Below are 23,909 nucleotides of genomic sequence, written 5' to 3'. Positions count from 1 at the left end.
AATAAATTTAAGTTCCTTGTAATTTTTATAGAAAGAAAACATAAACAAAATGAATAAATATTTAATTTCCGTGAAACATTTTGCAATCTACAGATATACATTTATGTAACTTGATTCATGCTTTTCATATTTTTTGATTGATATATATTCCAAATTTAAAAAGAATTAGGTTTAATTTATAGGAAGTACATTTAAAATAGATGGACTAAGATAGTTCAAAAGATAATGATAAAAAAGGAAATATAAACTCTTAGTAATAACAGATATTTTTGTATATTAAAAAATGGGAAAAGTACATATTTGATTTTCACCATGAAAACAAAGTCAAATATAACATATTTGTATGATTTTCAACCCAAAAATATTAATACGATTTTTTAATAAATGTTAATAAATACATTGACGTCAAATTCTTTGTAAAGGGCATTTGCGTGCATGCTAATTATATGGTGAGATCAGTTATTGTTTTGTACCAAATACATAGTGCTTATGTTCACGCTAACTTAATGCTAAATAAAAGTATGAGTAAGTACATAGTGAAATATTGGAAGCATTTAAAATATTAGATTTATAAATTAATTATTTTTCATGTTAATCTTGAACTCCAATAAAATTTCTTGAAAGTCTTATAGAACAGAAGCACTTTATTGTCCTTATTAACGAAATATTGTATCATATGGCTTTACAATTTTGCAAGATATACATAATACTCGGGAAGAGATGTAAATACAGATATCTAAATTTGTGCTCATCTCGTTCTTTCATCTCCAAAGAAGAACAGAATATTAAATTGCAGAAGATAATGTTAAGTACTTATGCTTCTAATTATTTCATAGTATATGAAATTCGTACATCAGTCAAATACAAAAATTACCCCTACTATCCTCATCAATTAACTAATTAGTTAATTATTTGTTTTTTAATGATAAGTAGAAATATTATCATATTACTTATGCTAACATGCGTATATGCACAAAAAATGATGTGTACAACATACTTTAAAATTTGTCTTTCTTTTGCATATACATATATCACAACAATTCAATATTAAGGATATTGCTCATATAAATAGTACAAATAATGATTCTGTGCCAACCTTCAGTCAAAATGAAATGAAGGATAAATATATTAACCAAAGATATTGCAGTACACCCTTTATCAGGTACATTGCATATGAAATTGTAATTCATCTAAAAAATAAATATCCATTCCATTATATAATTATAACATTAGATATGTATATATCAATTTATAACTTATTTGCACGCATAGTAGGAGAGAAAAAGAAGAAAAAAGACTTCATTGCCATAATAAGTTAAACTTACAACCTTGCGTAACAATTTGACCAAGACACGCAAATGCCCTATAGCTTCAATAATTTGCTCTAAATATACCAGAACTTCCTTTATCAATTAAGTATATACATTTTTTTCATCACATTATCCAATTACGTATTTACACATAAATGTGAAGATGGAAGTCTGTAATAGTTCATAAGAGCAAGGTAGGTGTAATTTCTTTAACACTCGACATATTCTACTAGAAAACAAAAACAATAGAACGTATAATAAAAAAAAGTAAAATGTAATTTCTTTTTTAATCACATTGGGTTCAGGTCTATATACTTTCATAATAGCTGTTGCAATAATATCAGAATGTAAAAATATTATTACAAACCATTAAACTTTGGAAAGCGTTTATATAATCTTTAGAAAACTTAAGATCAAAAAATTCAAAAAATTAGTTCCAAAAAGTTGAAACTTTATTACAGATTGTGCATTAATATGAAATTTGTTTCATAATCCATTAACTGGATCGTCCAGGAAATAAAGACCACTGGTAACTTATTATTCAAATATATAATGAATAAAGTACAACAGAAAAGAATTAATGGCTTATGTTACTTTTTTGCATGAGACAAACTTTAACAAATATTAGGTATTTGTAATATTTGTGCTTGTAAAATATCTTTTGTCTGACTAGTTGGTCATGATCCACTACACAAGTGTTAACGAGTTCATTGCCATGACAGTGGTTCGTATATACAATTATGGAAAAATGGTCTCATGATGTTTAATGATTTGATTTGTTTAAATAATAATATAAGTACTGGCTTTCTCGCGGGTAGGAAATATTGAATGAAATGAAATTTATAACTACTGATATTATCACATACGTAATGCCATCACATTTATAATTCTCTTAGAATATAGATATACACTTTAATAAATTATATAGTGCATAGTGGAAACCAAAAGCGTAAAACCTAATAGTAAGAATACAATATAATTTTTTTGGAGCACCATTTTGCAAAAAAAAAAGGAATAAACTAGTATATTCCTTTAACATTGTTGATGAATCACACACTAATGTGATACAATAATTGCGCAAAGAATAACATATATCACATTAATATTATGTACCATCTACCTTTACATCTAATTCAGTAGCTTGAGATATTTGTAAGGAGATATGAAAGATTTTGCTTGTTTACCTCAAAACTACATTGGACAATATAAAAGGATTATTTATCTATTATTCCGATCCTTAAGACAGTTCTTAAGACAGTCTCAGTAATTGGGTCATTATTGCTGAGCGATATGAAAAAAAAAAGAGAAAAGAAAAATATACAAAAATAAGTAGGTCAGATTAACTCCAATTACTTATCTACTTTTTTACATGTAATAAATTCATATATAAATTTTAATTTAAAGTGGCATTACATAAACAATGTCTCAATAACTCACAAAATGTAAAAAGATTAGCAGAGAGCAATTTCATTTTTTTTTTAAGTTACAAATCATTATTTAATCTTAATTTAAAATTTTTATAAGTGTCTACTGTTATTACATCGTTATTTTTATACCTTTTGTTGACCTATTATAAAATACACCTACTTTGTACCGTTTGAAAGCCAATACGTAAAAAATTTAACTAAAAATAAAGATATTGAAAAATTACATAAAACTTACAAAAATGAGTATCGAAACAGACAAGGTTACCTAAAGTGAATTTGATGCCTCTTGTCGTTTACTTTGATGATACATAATAAACCTTTCTTCTTGCATGTTAATGGGCACTCTTCAAATGATGATCACATAACTTAAAATGGCTTCATTCGCCGATGACATTAAATACAGTTTGTATAGTGGACTAGCTTCGGAATACGACTTGCATATGAATTTATGTCACCAACAAGTCGTCATAGGCATATGTTGTAGAAAGATTGCTTGCAGACACCAAACTTGTAACTGTTACATTTCAATAAAGATTTAAAAATTTAAATTATCCTAAGAAATATCTTTTTACAATATATTCAATATACATTTATAGTATACATTCTAAACCTGTATTAAACCTATAAAAATTTATTAATTTAATTTCTTATAAATATTTAATATCAACGTTCATAATTCTATAAAAAAATTTAGTTTCAACATCATGATGAAAAATCATCTTTATTTGAAAGTTAATTTATTAGAAAAAATTAAAATAAAAACTTCTCAGTAAGCATTGATGTTGTAATTTTTATAATAATTAAAGATTCTTGAAATATTAGTTCTAATTCCATCTTTCCATATCACGATTTAATATATTATGTATAAACATTTCAATAATTATTATAATTAATAAACAATTCAAGCCATGATATTTGCAAGATCAATCTACAGCATAAGAGTTACATGTTAAGATATCACTGGATTTTCAACATTCATATATCCAGTATTCGTTATGCCCTATGATCATTAGTAATGTAAATAACGCCACATTTTTCTTGATGATAATATGATATAAAACATGTTTCTGAAGCTTCTTATGGAAGGCATAAAAAAAATTTCTACTTGCGAAATTTAACAAATTCTTTTGTAACTAAACTATTACCAAAAAAACAAAAAAAAAAAAAATACAAATATTTGCATTACAAAAAGTTTAACAAAAAAGTTTATAGAATATGGAGTACTCATAATTTTACAACCACTTGTTGTATTACTGTGAATACATTTGATATATAATATTTACTATTATGAGAAACTCAAAAAAAAAAAAAATTTCCACGAAGAAACAAAGTAGAAACATGCTTTTATCCTACTATTGGTAGGCTTTGATGTAACAAGAAAAGTGTGTTTTTAAGCTTCAGTAGATGCTACCAAGGAGCTCTTAGGCGTGTATGCTGTTGCATTTGGATCCAAATTTGACACAGTACAACCTGGACAACTGCTTTCGTTCGTACGTATTTTTGTTCCTGTTACTCGTACTTCACTATTTAATCGAAGTTTGGACGTTGCACAAGTTGGTGCAGAACCAAATGTATCTTGTGGCATCACAGCTAAGTCCTGAGCTATTTTTGCTTTGAGCATTTCAATTTCTTTTTCTTGAGATCTTATTAAACCTATTGAAAGAAAAATAAGGAATTTATTTTATATAAGAAGGTTCATGTCAATATAATTTTTATTATTGATTTTAATTCAGGAAAAAGAAATCTTTAAAAATAATATTGTCTCTTCTTAAAGAAAATCAATTATATTGGTATTACAAAATTACTTTCAGAAAACAAAATGAAAAAGAAAAGCCTTTTCCCTAATAATTAATAAAATTGATAAAAATTATTATATAAATAAGATTAAACTGACAGTTGCTTACTTTCTCTGATTTCTAACTGACGTTTTGCTTCTCCAAGTGCTGAAAACAAATCTAGTTTTATTCGAGTTTCTGCACTCAAACTGTTTTCCAAATGTCTAGTTTTTTCTTGTAATTCGTTCAGTGCTCCAAGCAAAATCTCGGACTCTCTTTGATTTTCTTTACAACGAGTTGCATCTTTTTCAAGTGCATTACATCTGGATTATTAGAAATAATAATAATTAGTAATATAAAAATAAAATATACCAATTATATAGTAATATAAAATATTGATATTTTGATCATTTTTATTCTATTATATTGTAAGAACTACGTATAAAATTATTTAACAATTATATGTAAACTAGTAACATTATTTCTAAAAGAATTAATTTTTATTCATACCGTTCTTCTTTTGTTTTAACTTCTCGCCGAAGATTTTTAAGATCTTGCTCCATTTGCAATCTTTTACTCTTACATGTATCTGTACATTCTTGTCTAACAAGTGGCGGTGGAGGCGGTGGGATAGCAGAACGTGCCTCCTCTGCAGCTCTCCGTGCCCGTCTTTCTGAAACTAAGGATGCCTCACAAGCAGTGCGCTGTTTTCGTTCTTCTGCAATCCGCTTTTCTAGTGACGACATTGTTTGTTTATCTAATTGTCTAGCTGTTACCAATCCATGCAATCTAAAAATTATGTATCAGACAATATATATAGATAATATCGTCTCAAAGAAAATATGAGATATAGTTAAAATAATATATATTAAGACTACTCACTTGCTTTGTAATTGATCATTATCATGCTGAAGCTGTTGAATATCTCCTTTTGCCTGACGTTCCCCATTTATTAGTGTATTAATTTGTGATCGTAACTCTTGTTCCACTTGTCGACTTGATTGTAAATCTGACTTCAAGCGTTTAATATCTGCCTCGAGCCTGCGACACACCAGTAACCTATTTGAACGACATTAAATTATGCCTAAGAAACAGGCAGTATAATCTAGCAAAATAATGACAATAAAGCGCACAGAAACATGTATATTATATATTTCATTTATTATAGAAATATCGAAACCTTTTCATGATTATAACATAAATATTATAGGAACAAGAAATAAAAAAAATATTATTTGAAATATATATATATATATATATATATATATATATATATATATATATATATATATATTTCAATATCATATATATATATACTATAATAATATAAAGATTATATATATATATATATATATATATATATATATATATATATATCTTTATATTATTATAGTTATTTAACAATAATGAAAAATCGAATTTAATGTACTAACAAATAAAATTAGTGATAAACATAAAGTACGATTTAAATAAAAGAAATAAATGATACCTTTGACAATATTCATCCTGTTGCTTCTGTTGCTCAGTTGTAGTATCAGTGGCACTTTTGATTTTACGAGTATTACGTTCACGTTGAACATTAACAGTCGAAGATGCATCTCTATTTTCTTTTACATTATTCCACTTTCCTGTTACTGATCCATTAGACTGTGATCTTACATTTGTATGACCACAAGCTCCACCTTTAACTGACTTGTCTTTGTCAATTTCATTTACATCAAAATCATTCACTGATCTGCATTATAAAACATTCCTTTTTTGGTTTGTTTCTAAGCAGACATTTAAATCTGTTTACAATACAAATGTATGCATTTATAACAAATTTCTTACCCGACTCTTTCAATAAACTGCACATCATTGTGTGATACTGTAGACCCATTTGTATGTATAAATCTTTTATCACTTTTATCAGACTGTGATACATTTGTTATGGTATGTTTATTGTGTTGGTCTTCTTGTTTTTCACCTTTGTCTAAAGATTTTCTATGATTACTTTTCATAGTAGTACTTTGTGTCTGTAACATAAACTGTGTACCATTTTGCAATCCACCATTTTGTACATTTGCTTCAACACAAGTATTGTTTCCTGAAAACAAAATACACAATTATTTACATATAAATAAATATATTATCACATTAAATATACCTTTATAAATAATATAATATTTTTGAAAGTAAATATAAATTACCTTTGCTTTTTTCAGGACTTGGATTATATTGTGAATTTAATCTTTGCGATTGTGCTCTTGTATGTTGCTCTAATGATGCATTAACATGCTGTGCTTGTGACTGAATTTGCTGCAAACTTGTTGTCTGCTGTTCTACAGGAAGAGCCTGCTGTAACAACTGCAGGTAGAACTCATTTTCCTTTGCAACATCTTTTTGTTTTCTCTAATAAAAAGCAAGTGAAGAATAACTGACAATTATAGATTAAATATAATATCTTGATGAAGATATTTTATCTCATTGATTTAAACAAAATGATTGCATATCCAACTAACCTGTCTCATTCTATAACCAACATAACTCTTAAAACCGAAACCTAATGTAACTACAGGATAGCCAATGCTGAAAAAAGATAAAAATTCATAATATAAAATAATATATCTCATTGATTATTATTTCCAATCACCATTGTAACAATTTATAAAACTTTTAAATTATTAAACAATTTTATTTGAATATTGTATATAATAAATAAGAAGAAAGACTCACCAATGTGCTGCAAATGGCCGACAGAGATCCAAATGAAATGGCATATGCCGCAAATCTCTTAACCGAACTGCTGCTTCTATATACAGAAATAATAGCCACAGCATCACAGTTGGTAAACACACTCCTTTATCTATTAAGTAAATTTTTCTATATTAGTTTTTCATGATATTAACAATAGTTTTCTTGATATAATATAATTTTTGTGATATATATATTATACATACCTGTGTGCCAAACATACTGCACCCAAACATAAGTGCTGGCAGCAAAAAACAGCCAATGCACAGGGATGAAAAAGAAGCAAATCATATCTGATGTAAGTGCAATACAAATAAAAAACACAGAAAAGGCCTGAAAGTAAAAATAAAATATAATTTAGATAATATATATTCCATTTTTTTTCTATCCTACTATATAAATATGTACATTTTAATATACATTATACATAATATCATAATTACTTATGTTATTATAATATCTTTTATTATAGAAATCTCATTTATCAATAAGAATTTATTAATTTCTAAAGTATCAGATAAAGACATCTTCAACTTTATATAATAATAATAATAATAATAATAATAATAATAATAATAATAATAATAATAATAATAATAATATAATTATTATATATTATTAAATGATTACTTACCAAGCCTTGGTATTTAAAAGAATCGTAAACACTTCGGAGGAGAAGCCAAAAAGGCCATAAAAATTCAAAGCGGAATTCTAGAATGAAATCTGCTAAAATCACCATGGCCCATAGTAGAAGGAACTTCAGATAAAGCAAAGTACTGAAATAAAAATCATATGTTATGAACATAGAGAACATATGTTATGAATATATAATTATACATATATTAGTATATAACATGTCACTAAGCATATACATATGCATAATCTTTTGGTAATCAAAGATACAACAATATTTTGTATATTAAAGTTATTTGATTTAAAAAAGAAAATATAATGATGTATTTGAATATTTTATAAAGTCATTATTTATAAAAATTTTAATGTCATTTTTATTTTTTAATATGGAACAATATATTTATATTAGGTTTGTTTGATAGTATATTAAAATTTCTTTATAAAATATTTAAAAAGTATGGTATATTTACAAAAACCACACATCTTGATAGAATCATAAGATTCCTTTATTTACAATATATATAAAAAAGAATATATATAGAAATAAATAAATAAATAAATATATATAGAAAAATTCCTTTCATTCACAATATATATATATATATATATTACTATAGTTCTCAAAACTAAAATTCCTTTATTGAAATTTATATACATTTCTTATACATGCTTTATCTTCCTTGTAATATTTTGAAAAAAGAAAAAAAGAAAATAAATTATAAAAAATACATATTTCACTCCTTGTTGAATTCATCTAAAAATCTCATATTACTATGATAAAGTAATATAGATACACTGTTCCATTTGAACGAATCAAAATGATATTAAAACAATGACTCTATAAAAACCTCTAAGAACATGGTCATATTTTTACTTTTAAATCAAATAATTTTGGTGTAAAAATTTTATTACATCTTTGATAGTTAAAAAAATAATCACATGTATGCATTTAAACCAAACACATTATGTTTGGTTTATATTACACATTTCATAAGTAGTATAAACAATGATTAGTGACTATATATTTTGAATGATTATTTTATAGAATGCATCTTTTAAATAAAAATCTATTAACAATTTATCATTCTACAATGAATAGATATTGTTCGATCTTAAATGTCTATAGTCATCTGAAATTATTATTTATTATCTTTATATTTTGGATCTCAAATAATTTATAATCTATAGTACATATTATATACTTAATAATTGTATAATATTGTATGAATATTTTGTAGTATAAATGAACATATTATATTTTAACGAATAAGATTTGTTTACACGTACAACAAAGGAAAATGATACGTTTACATGAAAAAATAAATTTTTATGAACTCTTTATAAACTTGTGTATATGTGCACTACAAATTATATTATAAACATTATATTATATTATAGATATTTGACTAAATAGTAGATAATCCTAGTAATAAAGAGAAAAATAATACGGTATATAACATAAACAAATACAACAGATTCATATCATGTAGATCTTGTTCTTATGTCATGTAGTAATAAACGAATTACATAATATGATAAAACTATACCAATATATGAAATGACAAATAACAACTAGTCTTTCACAGAAATTTCTTGCATTAAAAACATTGATTGAGCTTGTCGCGTAAAGCTTCTATATTTTATGTATATATGATTTCAAAAAATATGTCGTACAGTAATACCTAAGAAGTAGCACTACACTTTAAAATCGTTTTATACTGGAAAAACAAGAACACATGGTTGAAGTTTTGTTAAATAGATAAGCCATGTAACACAGAGAGTTCCCAAAGCGAGCGCAAATCCAGAATCACCGTCCAGCAGAGTTGATGGATAAACGCATTTCACCGATAAAATATTTAGCAGTAGTTTTAGGATGAGAAGTTTGCATACGTTCTCTCACAGATATGATGATCAGATTTTTGGTTATTTTTAAGAACGGCCATTCCAATGTAGACGCATATGGCGGCGAAAATTTACCTTCCGTAAATCCCCTCGGTGAGCTTGTTACGTTTCAAGGGCCTCCGAAGCTTACCGCACTCGACATTTCTTCTCTTCATATTCTTCGACACTTTCACCACTACCAAGGCGACGTTATTCGCGGCGTGTAACAGAACGGAAAAAACCAGAAATCCTCCGGGAAGTCGTGAAAAAACGCACTCTGTCTTTCTCTCTCTCTTTCTCTCGCGCGCGCGACTTCTATCAGTCTCTTTTGTTGTCATTCGTCTGTGGACAGATTCGAGGTCTCACGATGGTTTACCAAGCAGCTGATTGGTCATTATGGTACATGGCGTTTTAAAATCCGTATCCGATATTAATCGCTTCTAACAAAAACGTTTAAAAGATAAAACGATCGATCGGACGATATCGGCACGTGTCAATATTATCTAAATGCGCGCGAAGTTAGTGCACGAGAGACGAATTTTCAATTACGATTTCTTTCGCAAACGGTTCCGTGTTGAAGCCTTTATCGATCGTAGATGTCTCCCGACCGTACCACGATTCCATCGGCACTTTCCACTTACACCAACGGCGCTCTCTCCTGGCAACTAAATGTCTGTATAGTTGTTCCCTTTTCTCTTCCTTCTTCCTTTCGCAACTTCTCACTCCTGCAGCAGGTACCTCTCGTTGTCTCCCTTCTATCCCACCTCTAACTAATTTCTCCTCTCCCTTTCTCTCGTCACCTACTATTCCTCATTAGACAGTTGCACGCGGCTAGTAAATCGTATCAGCTGTTTTCTTGTATATATGTACATACGAGATGGTACGTGATAATACAATAAAGATACCATTTCTAGGTAATCGTTGTGTTACAAAAAAAAAGGCTTTAAACACTTTTTATCTTAAAAAATTATAAAACGTTTGATTAAGAGCAAAGCTCTATCTCATGTTACTATCATATTTATATATTAGTATAGAGTTTTATAGAGAGTTTATTTTCATAGTTTCGTTAGTTTTGCTATATCGTCTTTTCTAAGTTTGCAATAAAATTTAATAATCTAACGTAACTTCATCCTCAATGTATTATCCAATAGTTTAATTTCAAACATAATCGTTGCATCAATAATTTTTTAGTATTTTAATAGATCATATTTTAACCTGATTTTTATTATATTGTATATTTAGAAGATGGATCATCTATGTTTGAAGAATGTATCTGATTTATTTTATGTAAGTTTAAATGCAATCTTGTATTATATTTTAGAAATTACACTTATAATAGCTGTTATGTTACAGTATGAAGATAATATCATTTCAACGATATACAACATATGTAACATTGTATCAATGCTTATCATAATATATATATTGTGTGATTTGATAATACAATTGTGTAATTCGTTAAATAAAAATTTGAAATTGAATGGGACACAAGTATTGGAAATGTTACTTAAATATAAAATTGCTATTGAGATATGTATAATCCTTATTACTTTACAAATATTTGACAAAGGATTTTCTTATACTTGGAGATACAACAATTTAACATTTATATGTTTATATTGTTTTGTTATTATTATGTTTAAAATATCAGTTTTATCACAACAAAATTTAGACACAACTATTACTAATATGAATGGACTGGATTATGGAACTGGAATGGCTTATAGTTATTTCTATGGTTATTTGAAAATTATTTTACCATCCACTGGTACAGAGAATAAAAGCATATATGAAAAATTAGAAAATTTTGAAGACATTCATAATATTATTATTTCAATAAAAAAATTGTTTATTCTAATACCATTTTCAACATATATACCTCCAGATTTGAAACAACTTTCATATGGCTGGATGGAAAATGTGCAAGAATTAGAACAAGAAGTAAGAAACAGAGCTGGAATCAAGAATCGATCTTATCATAATAACATATATAAAATTTATCCTGATGGAAACACGAGTTCTATTGAACCAATATATCTTGCAGTTGAAGGTGCAACACCTTTACTAACATTTTTTGAAGTGCAAAAACATTTGCATCCAGAATCTGCAATATATATAAAATACTCTAAACAGATAATAAAAGCATTTTATTTAAAATTAAAAGAATTGATATATAATGATCTAGATTGCAGAGAATTATGTGAATTGATTTATTATGAAGATTACAATTCTGATGGGACTAAAGTAAATATTGCAAAAGTTATTCTTGAGAAAATATCAACATTAAAAGATTCAGAGTACACAAATCATACTGATTAAAACTTATTTTAATCAGTATGATTTAATATAATTGAATTTTATATAATATTATTATACATAATATTATATAAAATTCTGTTATCCAGATAAAAATAACAAATAAAAATGCAATTATTTTTAAAACGGATAGAATTTATTTTTCATATAAGATATTAAAATTTATAATATTATTATAATGTAATCTATGTATGTTTAAATAAAATACCCGGAATCCTGAAAAATCAGTAAATTTTATAATTAATGTGATACTGATAAAAGATTTATGAAAAATATCATTTATTCATTAATGTTCTTAAGAATCAAGATACAAAATGATATATATATATATAGAATTTTGAAATAAAGCATTATTGTCGCTACTATTATCAGTTGCAATTAAAATTTCTTTTTGTAACTTTACACTTTATACATATATTAAAAAATATGTCATTGATTCAATATATTCAATATTTTTCATATTCATTAGTTCATTAATAAACATTATCACCTATTAAGACCAATGGTCTACAATAAACGTTTACAATAAAATTATTAATGATATACCCAAAGAATCAATCACACAATTTTAATACCAGTAGGTATATTATATAAGCACAGCCGTAGATGGCTAGAAGATGAACACATTTAGAACCATAAAATCTGATTGCAAGTTCTTCCATTTTACATATCCATCTCAAATTGTTCTGGAGATTCTTCAATCATCAAAGTGTCTGAAATATTCATATTATTATGGTGTTAATGCATTTAAATATTGATATTTTACATATGAATATATTTAAAAATTGTTTTCTTAGATGTGAAATGACCTTTAGCAGCGGATATCTTGGCAGGTGTCACAATAGCTGGTGTAACCTTCAAAAGATCCACAGGTATGGATGGTATACTTCGTGGTGGAGTACGTGATATTGGCGAGTCTCGTAAATTCATCAAAAATGCACGTTCATAAACGATACGAGTACCTGTACAATAATATTATCATTATTATTATGATCTTAATAATACTAATCATAAATTTTAATATTGTCTTTTTTTTATTGTCTATTTTATATTGCAAATATTTTTTTAAATATTGTTAAAAACGAAAAAATTGTATATTAATTTTTCAATTGGACTATAATGCATCTATTTATACAAGTACATTTCCATGGTGATAAGAATAGAAGAAATAGTAGGATTAAAAAAATTATCCAAGCAATCCTATTAGAACAGTATTGCAACATATGGAATAGTCAATTAATTGCTTCCTTCAAAAAATTGTAAAACAATAAAAACGTTTGCCTTTAAAATATAAAACTGATTAAAATAGCAAAATATTTTTTTTTTACTATTCCTACAATTTAAATTACTAAAATATACATAAGAACAATAATTACAATAAATTAAAGCTGAAATTATGAATATTTACAAATGCACATATGATAAGAAGTACTGTTACATGCTTATATACTTGTTATTGAATAAACAAAAAATCTCATTTTAAACGAAATTTTTTATTATATACATGTTAATAAATTCTGTATAAATAAAAGGAAGAAAAATTAAATAATACGTGTGATATTAAAATTATGACATCTATAAACTAAGCTTATTTTCACAATGCATAAATTATAAAATTTCAGTTGCTACATAGTTATTTTTTATGCCAGCGAGCATACAACAAAACATGTGCGCGTTAAGAAGAAGAAGACATCGAAGCAATTCTTGTGTCCTTGACTTATACGTACATATGTATATTTACACACGCGCGCTTATTACAGTGAGATACTGTCCGACATGATTTATCGTTCATATGAATATAAATAATTTGAAATAAGTAACGATAATTAGTCAAAAAAAAAAAAAAAAAAAAAAAAATGGATATAATTTCTTTATCTAGATATTGCTTTCTTGAATCCATTGAAAATAAAAGCAATTGTTTTTTTCAGAATTTATTAATTATTATACTGTTTCGAAAAATATAATTTTATCTAAAAATTAATATTTATATATTTTCTATTAAAACGATATAAAATGGATATAGAAATATTGGCAATTGCAAAAATATTAACAAACTATAAACAAAGTATATATATAAACTGAAGATGAAGTTACATAATCGATAAATGATACGCAACTTTATAACGTGGCTCATTTATACCTTTCTTGTTGATATTATTGTAATTAAATTTGAAAAAGGTTCAATATTGACCGATTCCATCTTATCAACAAACAAATTTTTTTTAAATAAACTATTATCGAACTAATATATAGTAAACTAATATTCACTTTTTTTACTGAAAATAGTAATTAAAATAAGTTACAATTTCCTAAAGAAAATAAAATTTTATTTCATCTCAAATTAATTAAAAAAGGAGGTTTATTTATCTTTTATCAATTATTTAGCACTTTCTTAAATTGTTTCTACAAGCGATCGTCGGTCTTTAAAATTTTGAAAACAATATTAATCGCAATATTAATCGTTTGATGAAAAATTTATATCACACTATTTATCCAATTAATTTAACGTGCACATACGTGTCGTCATTTTTTAAATTATTCATTGTTCATTATTCATTCTTTTATCAATAATAAAAAAACTCGATTTTGACAATTCAATAGTCAATCGTTATGATGTTCTATTTGCAGTATCTCACTCGAAATTGCAATGTAAATTTTTATTATTCTCATTTATTGTATTCGTACTTTTGATTAATTTACTAAAAGTTACATAAAGGAATATAAATTTTACTTTTAGCATTTTGGCAAGTTGACAAGAAATAATGTAATTATGGAATCGAGGTAAGAAAGGTCGATATGATACGTATTCCAATATCACGAACAAGAGATGATTTTATCGGAAATAACACGTGTACGAACTAAGAGACGAACGTTTTCGAAAGTTCATTTTTATCTTGTTTCGATATTAAACAAATTTACGATCGAATTTTCGTCTACAACAGAGATTTGTTCCGTTCGTTCAATTCGCTTTTAACATTTAAAATTCGAATTTTCTGATTTTTATAGATATATGAATAATTCATTTTTTTTTTAATAATTCCAGGATGATGGAATTTAACGGAAATATTATTTTTAATTTATCCAAGGATCAAATTAAAATTTTAAATTGATTCAATAATACTTTAAATATTTGCTTGTTTCCTTTTATTCACTAAATGTGTCCAAACATGTTTAAAATTTCAAATTATTACTGAATAAACAGAAATTTAATTTTATCTATATTTCGAAAAAGCTGATGGCGCATTCTTATTGTTACAATGAACATGATAATCGATCGATCGATTGATAAAATAAACAAATAAAATGATAGGCACAAAGGGATAACAAAATAAAAATTAAGAATACGACTTTACCTCCTGGAGTTGTCGAATAAAGTGTACCCCCTGGAGTGGAAGAGTAGTCTGCTGGTAATTGCTTAGGATCGTCGATAACAATCCTTTTCGAGGGTATACTTTGACTTTGGGTAGCCTGTCTTGCGATTGGAGATGCTGACATCGTTTTTCTTTCGTTGAATCGTTTTATCAAGAAAACAAAGGCGATGTCTTTAACGATTCGCTGCTATTAGTGATAAGAAACTCGCTGCGCAATATGTAAAAGCAACTTCAATACTACGTGGATTAAGGATTCTCCTACAGAACGTGATTATCGATAACTATCGCGTGTCACCGTTTCAATGCTTTTACGATCGTGTATTACGCATGTGTACGTTTTGTTCAGCGTATCATGCACTCTTCATAACCTAGAGATTAAAAGAGCACGATTGGAAGAACGGCGATGGCCGTTACAAATGATAATGAACAAGGCAGTATCTACTCAAGAGCACCACTGATAATAACTATTTTCTTCGCCTTAAAGTAAAAAAAAAACTAAGATAGTATATATTCAATACTTTTGTGCTTTTGTAAGACGGAAATACTAATTCCGCCATCTTAATATATCTTTTTTATTTTTTTTTATCGCTAATACTTTCCTCTCCAAGTATTTTTACTTAAATTTGTTTTATTGTCGAAAAAAATTTATATAGTTTGGCGTTTTTTTTTTATTGAAAAATGTACGTCGTATGAAAAATTAATATTTATTTATTTAAACATCTATATTTTATAGAAATGATATATCTTTTATATTTACCGCGAATAAAATTTGGTATACCAAGATGCGACGATACTTCCGATTCCTTAAGTTTTTTGTAACTATAACATAATCTAGAGAAAACTATAGAAAGTTATTCTTTTATAAATAATATAGTACGATCAACAGTCCGCTTAATTAATTTTAATACATATATATACATATTATATATCTAACAATTAAACACAGTTATATAATTTTTTACTATTTCTTTATAAAATTGTGTGTATCACCAAAAGTATATAATACTTTCGTATTAATTTTCTTCTTGTCTTTTTTATAAGGATATTTATTACCACATAGAGTGACGCAGTACCACTTTATTGCGGCACATCCGTACCAATAACATCGCGAGAAAATGACACTGGCAAGAATTCCTCAAACATTATTGGTTTGGTGGTTTTTGTTGTCCTATCACCGGGTCCCATCAAAACGCACAATGCATGCAATTTCATATTGCAGAAAAAAAGGAAACGGTATTGGGGAAACCTCATCTCAAAAGGATCCTTAAGAACTGAAATTGGTCACATTTCCTCACGCTTGTCACGAAATAATTGGTAATTGATCGGTTCAAGCCGTTGATCTGTGGAAAAGGTTTGCGTTGTGTTCCGTTTGTATCGCCCTCGAGACATAGTGGCGGCCGAGTAGCGTGTGTATCGTGCGTGTTCTAAAAGTACGCAAGACTTTTTGGAAAGTGTCAAGCTTAAAAATTTTATTTTTTGAGAATTTCCTCATTGTGTATAATTTTAATGAGAGAGAGAGAGAGAGAGAGAGAGAGAGAGAGAGAGAGAAAGAGAGAGAGAAAGAGAGAGAGAGAGAGAGAAAGAGAAAGAGAGAGAAAGAGAGAGAGAGAGAGAGAGAGAGAGAGAGAGAGAGAGAGAGAAAGTGAGAGATATATAGAAATATAGAGATAGGGCAAGAAAGAGAGAAAAAGAGACAGCACGCGCGTGTGAGTGAGAGAGATGGAGGGATTTTGTCCATAAGTGTAGACAAAGACGTAAATAACGCGTTATCATTCGTCCTTTCGATTACTCGCGAAGTGGAATTTTTCTCTTTTAGCATACCTAAATATGAGAAAGTAAAAAAGGAAGTAAGAGAGAGAGAGAGAGAGAGAGAGAGAGAGAGAGAGAGAGAGAGAGAGAATGAGTGAGTGAGAGAGGAACAAAAGAAGCTGTTTCAATTCGCAAAGTCGTGTTATGTGAATCCACTGAGCTGTCATAAATGTATACATTCTATATAGATTGCACGATCTATGGTCGGTTATTGGGCCGATTTACTAGAGACCAAAGTGATCGTGTATACGCGCGGCCTGTGAATTGACATTATTAATCATCATCGTGCCGTGTATCGTGCGTCCATTGTCCTCCCTCTAAAAGAGTCAGTGTTACACGTTCCTGTTCAACACATAAGCAATCTTTTTTGAACACTTACAGTAGGTTAAATTCTCGAAAATTCGATTTCTCCCTGTTCTGGCGTATAACTGCAGGTGGCTGTGTCAGCCGTATTACTTGACGCGAACACGTTCGAGTGCTAAAAACGTTACGTTTTCGTATGAATTTATAAATACGAGAAAAGAGAAAAGGGCAAAAGAATAAAAAAAAAAAAAACATTTATACTCTGTTGAGTATTGTTGGAAGAATATAAAAAGTGCACTATTAATTGTGCGTAAATCTTGAAGAGACTCAGTTTGTGAGCTGTCACGATTGCTTTTATACTTAATGTCACGAAGGAAGCATGAGGGGGAGAGAAAGAGAGAAAGAGTTTGTGTGAAAGCGAGAGAGAGAAAGAGAGAGAGAGAGAGAGAGAGAGAGAGAGAGAGAAAGAGAGAGAGAACGAGAAGCGAAAAAATTATCACTTGTGACATGCAAATCCTGTTTGGCATATAAAGAATCACGGGTTTTTTTTATCTTTCATGATCGTCATTTTACAAGCTGTATTAACTGATTGAATATTTTGTATATTGATGACGCTTTAACGGGTGGTGACAAGTACTCAGGGCTGTAACAATTACCTGCGCATCGTTTTATTCTCTTTTATTTATTATTATTTTTTTCCTCTCTGTTTCTATCCCCATTTTTCTATGTAGTCTCTTTTTATTCCTCTCCCTTCCCTCCTTAACATGTTTCGTTTCCCTATCTCTGTCTATCTGCTTGTCTTTCTCTCTTATTCGTTACACTACTTATTACTGGTTCGCGTTTGGCGGTATCTTTTCATTTCTCTCTATCTCGGTCTTTCTCTGCTGCTCACACGCTTTAGGTGTGACGTATACATGTTTCATGCTTTCATCTCTTTTTCTCATGATATTTGCAATGCATCGCTTTAACGGTTTTTCGTGATTTTTCGATGAAAATATTAATTTGTCCGCCGATACTATTGTCCAAGGTTTCGAGGTGCCAATTATGTAGATAATTATTGCATGAGATTACGCGTTTAGAGATCGTTTTTTTTTTTTCTTTTTTTCTTTTTTTCTTTTTTTTTTTTCTTTTTTTTTTTTTTGCCGCATCGTGATACTCTTATATCAGGTTATATAGTGGAGTTGGTTAGGTCGGTAGAACGATATCTTGGAACTTTTTTTTTTGTAAAGTAATGTAATACAGCGTTTGATTAGTTTGATTTCTTTTTTCGTTGCTTTTTCATTTTCTCCAGTTTTCGGTTTTATCAGTTGCAGTTTATCAATTGTAATATTATCAGAGAGAAGGGAGGCGAATCTGTCAGAAGCAGCAGACTAATTGAGTAATGCAATTATCAATGGCTCTGCCTTAATGGGCTAAAGATCGTGGTGTATTTTTTTAGTATATAATCTTTTCTCCTTTGTTTTTTACATTAACGTAAGTGATTATTATTATAAGTGCATTCCTAGCATCTCTCTCGAATTTTAGGTATGAAGAAATAATTTAGAAGTCATTTCTGCATGTTCGTGTTAATTATATTTTCTCGGATGTCATAGATTAGATCTGATTGCGTTTATTTAGTATTTGAGAAAGTATGAGTATGTTTGCATATATAAATATAAGGAATGAGTGATATGTATTGTTGAGTTTTTATGCATTAAGGTTTTCTTCTTTTTTTTTTTTTTTGGAATGTTAAATCATAAAAGCATACAAATTAAGATTTTAATTATAATATATTATAATTACATTTTCGTTTGTATAGTTAGATGTATAGTATATATATATATATATATATATATATATATATATATATATATATATATATATATATATATATATATATATATATATATATTCCTTTCGTATAATTATTCATATTTTTTTTTGTTATTTTAATTTTAATAATCTGCTTTTACGTTAAACTTCTTTATACGGATACTTTTTTAAACTTAATGTGAATCTATAGAACTTTTGTACAGACCAAAGTACTATGCACGTAAATGAGTGCCTTATCTTCAACAAGTAAAGATCTAGTATAAATAGACATTTATCTCTCAAAACAGTGTTTTAGAATGACAGTGAGTAGCTTTGTACTTTTCATTGAGTAAATCTTATTAAATATGAGGTATTATTTAAAACTAATATTAAATTTCTTTTCTTCTATACTTTTGGGTACGGATAAAACAAGTTTATAGGATCTTCTGTTTATTTAAAAATACATCTCAATATTTTTATTATAAGACTGATATAAAAATTTCAATATTAAAATAAAATATTACAAAAATTAATGCGAATAATCGTTAGATATATAAGATTTACTTTTGCAATATTTTGCTGTGAAGTGCTATTTAATTTTGAAATAATAATTTGCTTAAGCATAATCTTAATGATAAACCTATGTATTAAAATACAAAAAAGAATGTATTTTAAGAATATACACATTAAGTATTGCCTGTATATATATGTTAATATAAATCTCTAAGTATTTTGTTTTCATTCCTATTTTCTCATTTTTTAGGAGATCATGGCTAATCGAGGTACTGCTCAAAGGCCAAATGGTTCAACACAGGGAAAAATATGTCAGTTCAAACTCGTGTTACTAGGAGAATCTGCAGTTGGAAAATCAAGTTTGGTTCTTAGGTTTGTTAAAGGACAGTTCCATGAATATCAGGAAAGCACGATAGGAGGTAAGGAGAATCTTTGAAATAAATTTCAAATCATATATCTTGTACATAGAAGATTGTTCGGTTAATATATTTGGTTATTTTTTATTTTGTCATATACTGAATAAATGTTTTCAATACAAGTTACATATTTCTTAGGGAATATAATATAGATAGATAGATAATATAGATAAAAACATAATCAACAAGTTGCAAGAATCACATTTTACATGTGTCTGCATGTTATTATAATCATATGGTTAATTGAAAACCGAACGCAATGGAGATACAGCATTTTTCTGATATTGTGTTAGACAAAAGAAAATATTTGAATTTCAAAAATATGTTTGTTTTTTGTAATATCAATACTTAAATTATAATCTCTTATTTGCTTCATTAATAATTTAATTTGCAGCTGCATTTTTAACGCAAACTGTATGTTTGGATGACACGACTGTAAAGTTTGAGATATGGGACACAGCAGGTCAAGAACGTTATCACAGTCTTGCACCAATGTATTATCGAGGTGCTCAGGCAGCAATTGTTGTATATGATATTACAAATCAGGTGTGTAAATATGTTGTGCATTAAATGTTCTTGTATATGAACAATATTTATTAATTATTATTGACATAGTACATATTATAACTTGTATAGTGAAATATTCATCATTTTGTAAAGTAATTTATGTAATTGACCTAATGAAATTCTATAAACATATTGTCAAATAATATTATAAAATAAGTATTAATATTACACCATAATATTTTGTATGATATATTTGTTTTTGTTTTTTCTTTAATAAAAATAGGACACATTTGTGCGTGCACAAACGTGGGTAAAAGAATTGCAACGGCAAGCCAGTCCAAGTATAGTTATAGCATTAGCAGGCAATAAAGCAGATCTCACAAACAAAAGAGTCGTTGAATATGATGAAGCTCAAGCATATGCTGATGAAAATGGTCTTTTATTTATGGAAACATCAGCCAAAACAGCAATGAATGTTAATGATATATTTTTAGCAATTGGTAAGCATAATATATTTTTAGTGAAAAATGCATTTTTTTTTGTTATGAATATAATGAAATTAAATTCAAATGTATAAAATAGTTTGCTTTATATTTTATGTTTTATGTTTTAATATGCAAGATAAAAAAGGATAAAGTTATTGTTGCTTTGTATTTTGCAGCTAAAAAGCTTCCGAAAAATGAGCAGTCAGGAAGTGCAAGTACAAGTGGGCAAGGCCGTCGGCTCGTTGAATCAGAAGGGCAAAAAGCAGCAACCGGCAATTGCTGCAAGTGATTATCCAAACCTGTACGTGTTATATTTAATATCGATATTTATATGACTATGATAATTGGCTATTTTTAAACTATTTCTACAACAAAGTAGAGTAATTATGCAATATTCAGTAATTGAACATTTTTCAAAACTGAAATTACTATTACATGATATATCTATAAATTTTTATAAAGGAGAAACAGTTTACTAAAAGTTAGCCTGAATTTAATGTTATTTTCACTAGGAATATCTAATAGTTCAATATACGTAAAATATATTTTATTATTATTCTTATTTCTAAAGTATATATTCCTAAATCTTCATTTTTGTTTATTCAGCAAAAAATCAACCTTAGGTTGTATATTACATTGTACAAAAGATAAGAAATCTTTGAATAATATATTTGCATTTAACATAGAACAGTATATGCTTAAAGGATATTGTATTGTTTGATGAAATAATTATATAATCTAAATGGTATGTCTGTATAATATCTACATAAGATGATGAAAGTTATATAAAAGGATATTAAAAATTTACGTTTATCTATATTTTAAGTATTATGATTGATAAAATTTCATAGAATATTTTATGTAATATTCATATTATACTATTGTTTTTAAATGACAATCATTCCAATAGTTAATTAAATGTTTCTTTCCTAGATAAATTTATTGATAGAAAAGCTTTTTATAGTTTCTGTTTTTTTTTAATCGTGCAACCAAATTCAATATTGGTTGGACAATTATTATTTTCCTAATTCTATTATAATAAGATATATATGTTCATAGTTCTGTGATTTAAACTTCAATACTATTCTACATTTTTATATCTTTCTGATAGTGCCTTTTATTCTTCTTCAGTGCAGTCGTCTTCGTATTCTATTTATAACAATACGTCATTGTGAACTAACTTTTACAAATCTGCCGTGTGGCGACATTCGCTATGCATAATGTGAAAGCGTCAATCTTTCGCCAAAATTGATGTACTATGTTATATAGAGTTTATCTTAATTTAATAAAAAAAAACGAAGTACATAGAAAAAGTTTAAAAGTTAGTTACGTTGATTCAAATTGTTGATTTTCACTACAAATATTATATGAATGAAGACAAAAAATGTTATACTTAAGACCAAACACACCATTTTATATATACATACTGAATGTGCAATCTTGTGGTGTATTTCTTTTGCCTTATCAAACTATTTTATGTTATATAAATTATTTTTTGGTAATTTAGTTTACAGTTTTTGTTAATAGGTACTTTCAACATTAGCAATATGATATGAACAATGCAGGCTGTAAAATTAATTTTTTCTGGTGTATCACTTTTTGTGCCACTTACGAATGAATATTTCTCTATATTTCGTAATATATAGATGTATTTCCAATTCAAAACTGTTGGTAAATAATAATATTTATTCAATGAACGCGTCGCATTTTTACATTCCATATATGTCACAATATTGTATTGTATTGTTACAATATGTGTATTGTTACAAACTTATTAAGTGTCCTTGATTTCATAAAAGCTTTAGAATAATCTGTTTTCAGAAATTTTTTGTTAATTTAGGTAAGTTATGAGTAGTTTGTGTATACAAAATATAATTATATATTTCAGGTAATTTTCTCGAATAAAATACATTTATATCAATTAAACAATATCATTACATTTATAAAAATTGGCTAATTTAGAATCTCACTTTATTAATATCACATTTTATTAAAACTATTTATTGAAAATTACAAAATACATTTAATATATATATGTACAATTAATGTATTATAAATAAAAAATTCACTCGCAAGAATTTGTAAAGCAAAAATTTATAATAGAGTTAATAGAGTCCGATTAAGTGCATTTTACCGTACAATCTTTTGTTTCTTTATTAAAATTTAAGTTTAATATAAATCATTTAATAAATTGTTGCGCAAAAAGCACATTATTTATTTTTGATTACAGATATGTACTATATTCAACACAGATAAGTACATCATGAGTGTGTCTGCAATGAGTTTGAAGGGAATATACACGAAGGGAAACCACTATAAGGAATGGGCGGTGAAATGTGCAACACGAACACTTGCTCGAGTGATTGACTAAAACGTGTGTCTCAATGTATTTGACGATATATCATCTATTTTGAGTATCAAATCTATTAAAAAGTGGTAAAACTCCCATTTGTTATTATAGTAGTACTGAGCGGTGTTCGTTATAAATATATATATGTATATATATATATATATATATGTATGTATATATATATATATAAATATATATATATATATATATATATATATATATATATATATAAATACATTATAATATAAATCATATAAATAAATATGATTTGTGTAATAAGTAATATTAA

At 27.1% G+C, this 23,909-nt stretch overlaps 4 protein-coding genes across 19 annotated transcripts; 2 read left to right on the top strand and 2 right to left on the bottom strand.

Moving 5' to 3' along the window:
* Positions 1-257: 257 nt before the first annotated feature.
* On the bottom strand, positions 258-10,598 carry LOC124948745 (macoilin-1). Of its 2 annotated transcripts, none has more exons than XM_047492833.1 (12): positions 9,856-10,598; positions 7,880-8,021; positions 7,452-7,578; positions 7,228-7,357; positions 7,014-7,080; positions 6,702-6,903; positions 6,343-6,598; positions 6,002-6,247; positions 5,395-5,553; positions 5,023-5,301; positions 4,642-4,835; positions 258-4,390 (listed from the first exon to the last, which is right to left on the bottom strand). In XM_047492833.1, the coding sequence occupies exons 1-12, from the start codon at positions 10,095-10,097 to the stop codon at positions 4,128-4,130; spliced, it is 2,307 nt and encodes a 768-aa protein (XP_047348789.1). In that variant the 5' UTR covers positions 10,098-10,598; the 3' UTR covers positions 258-4,127. The 2 variants fall into 2 exon arrangements, with proteins under 2 accessions (XP_047348789.1, XP_047348788.1); XM_047492832.1 differs by having other exon boundaries at positions 5,395-5,571; positions 9,856-10,595.
* Positions 9,499-12,569, top strand: LOC124948748 (stimulator of interferon genes protein homolog). Of its 5 annotated transcripts, none has more exons than XM_047492841.1 (4): positions 9,499-10,639; positions 11,002-11,046; positions 11,113-11,497; positions 11,645-12,569. In XM_047492841.1, exons 1-4 carry the CDS (start codon positions 10,637-10,639, stop codon positions 12,076-12,078), a joined length of 867 nt encoding a protein of 288 aa, XP_047348797.1. In that variant the 5' UTR covers positions 9,499-10,636; the 3' UTR covers positions 12,079-12,569. The 5 variants fall into 5 exon arrangements, with proteins under 5 accessions (XP_047348797.1, XP_047348795.1, XP_047348796.1 ...); XM_047492838.1 differs by having other exon boundaries at positions 9,504-10,639; positions 11,113-12,105; positions 12,146-12,569; XM_047492839.1 differs by having other exon boundaries at positions 9,503-10,158; positions 11,113-12,569.
* LOC124948751 (eukaryotic translation initiation factor 4E-binding protein) lies at positions 12,333-15,907 on the bottom strand. Its single transcript, XM_047492854.1, has 3 exons — positions 15,429-15,907; positions 12,885-13,037; positions 12,333-12,788 (listed from the first exon to the last, which is right to left on the bottom strand). Exons 1-3 carry the CDS (start codon positions 15,568-15,570, stop codon positions 12,739-12,741), a joined length of 345 nt encoding a protein of 114 aa, XP_047348810.1. The 5' UTR covers positions 15,571-15,907; the 3' UTR covers positions 12,333-12,738.
* A 719-nt stretch (positions 15,908-16,626) lies between these two features.
* On the top strand, positions 16,627-23,756 carry LOC124948749 (ras-related protein Rab-5C). Of its 11 annotated transcripts, XM_047492843.1 has the most exons (7): positions 16,778-16,876; positions 19,561-19,672; positions 20,113-20,281; positions 20,673-20,824; positions 21,069-21,285; positions 21,447-21,571; positions 23,501-23,756. In XM_047492843.1, exons 2-6 carry the CDS (start codon positions 19,667-19,669, stop codon positions 21,557-21,559), a joined length of 657 nt encoding a protein of 218 aa, XP_047348799.1. In that variant the 5' UTR covers positions 16,778-16,876; positions 19,561-19,666; the 3' UTR covers positions 21,560-21,571; positions 23,501-23,756. The 11 variants fall into 11 exon arrangements, with proteins under 11 accessions (XP_047348803.1, XP_047348801.1, XP_047348799.1 ...); XM_047492847.1 differs by lacking the exons at positions 16,778-16,876; positions 19,561-19,672 and adding an exon at positions 16,627-16,760; XM_047492845.1 differs by lacking the exon at positions 19,561-19,672 and having other exon boundaries at positions 16,721-16,876.
* The last annotated feature ends 153 nt before the right edge of the window (positions 23,757-23,909 follow it).

Source organism: Vespa velutina, chromosome 4, assembly GCF_912470025.1.
Source record: "Vespa velutina chromosome 4, iVesVel2.1, whole genome shotgun sequence".
Classification (NCBI taxonomy): domain Eukaryota; kingdom Metazoa; phylum Arthropoda; class Insecta; order Hymenoptera; family Vespidae; genus Vespa; species Vespa velutina.
The sequence above is the reverse complement of the archived record's forward strand: the minus strand, read 5'-3'. Positions and strand labels throughout refer to the sequence as shown.

Bases quoted from the DNA above. Each gene is read 5' to 3' on its own strand.
- LOC124948751 (XM_047492854.1), bottom strand. From the start codon at position 15,570: ATGTCAGCATCTCCAATCGCAAGACAGGCTACCCAAAGTCAAAGTATA. The intron at 13,038-15,428 runs GTAAAGTCGTAT...ATTATTGTACAG, and splicing joins TTATTCGACAACTCCAGGAG to GTACTCGTATCGTTTATGAA. The intron at 12,789-12,884 runs GTCATTTCACAT...TGAATATTTCAG, and splicing joins CAAGATATCCGCTGCTAAAG to ACACTTTGATGATTGAAGAA.
- LOC124948748 (XM_047492839.1), top strand. The intron at 11,047-11,112 runs GTAAGTTTAAAT...GTTATGTTACAG, and splicing joins ATGTATCTGATTTATTTTAT to TATGAAGATAATATCATTTC.
- LOC124948745 (XM_047492832.1), bottom strand. From the start codon at position 10,097: ATGACAACAAAAGAGACTGATAGAAGTCGCGCGCGCGAGAGAAAGAGA. The intron at 8,022-9,855 runs GTAAATTTTCGC...TTTTTATTTCAG, and splicing joins ACCGAGGGGATTTACGGAAG to TACTTTGCTTTATCTGAAGT. The intron at 6,248-6,342 runs GTAAGAAATTTG...TTTATAATGCAG, and splicing joins CAGTTTATTGAAAGAGTCGG to ATCAGTGAATGATTTTGATG.
- LOC124948749 (XM_047492843.1), top strand. The intron at 20,282-20,672 runs GTAAGGAGAATC...TTTAATTTGCAG, and splicing joins TCAGGAAAGCACGATAGGAG to CTGCATTTTTAACGCAAACT. The intron at 20,825-21,068 runs GTGTGTAAATAT...TAATAAAAATAG, and splicing joins TATATGATATTACAAATCAG to GACACATTTGTGCGTGCACA.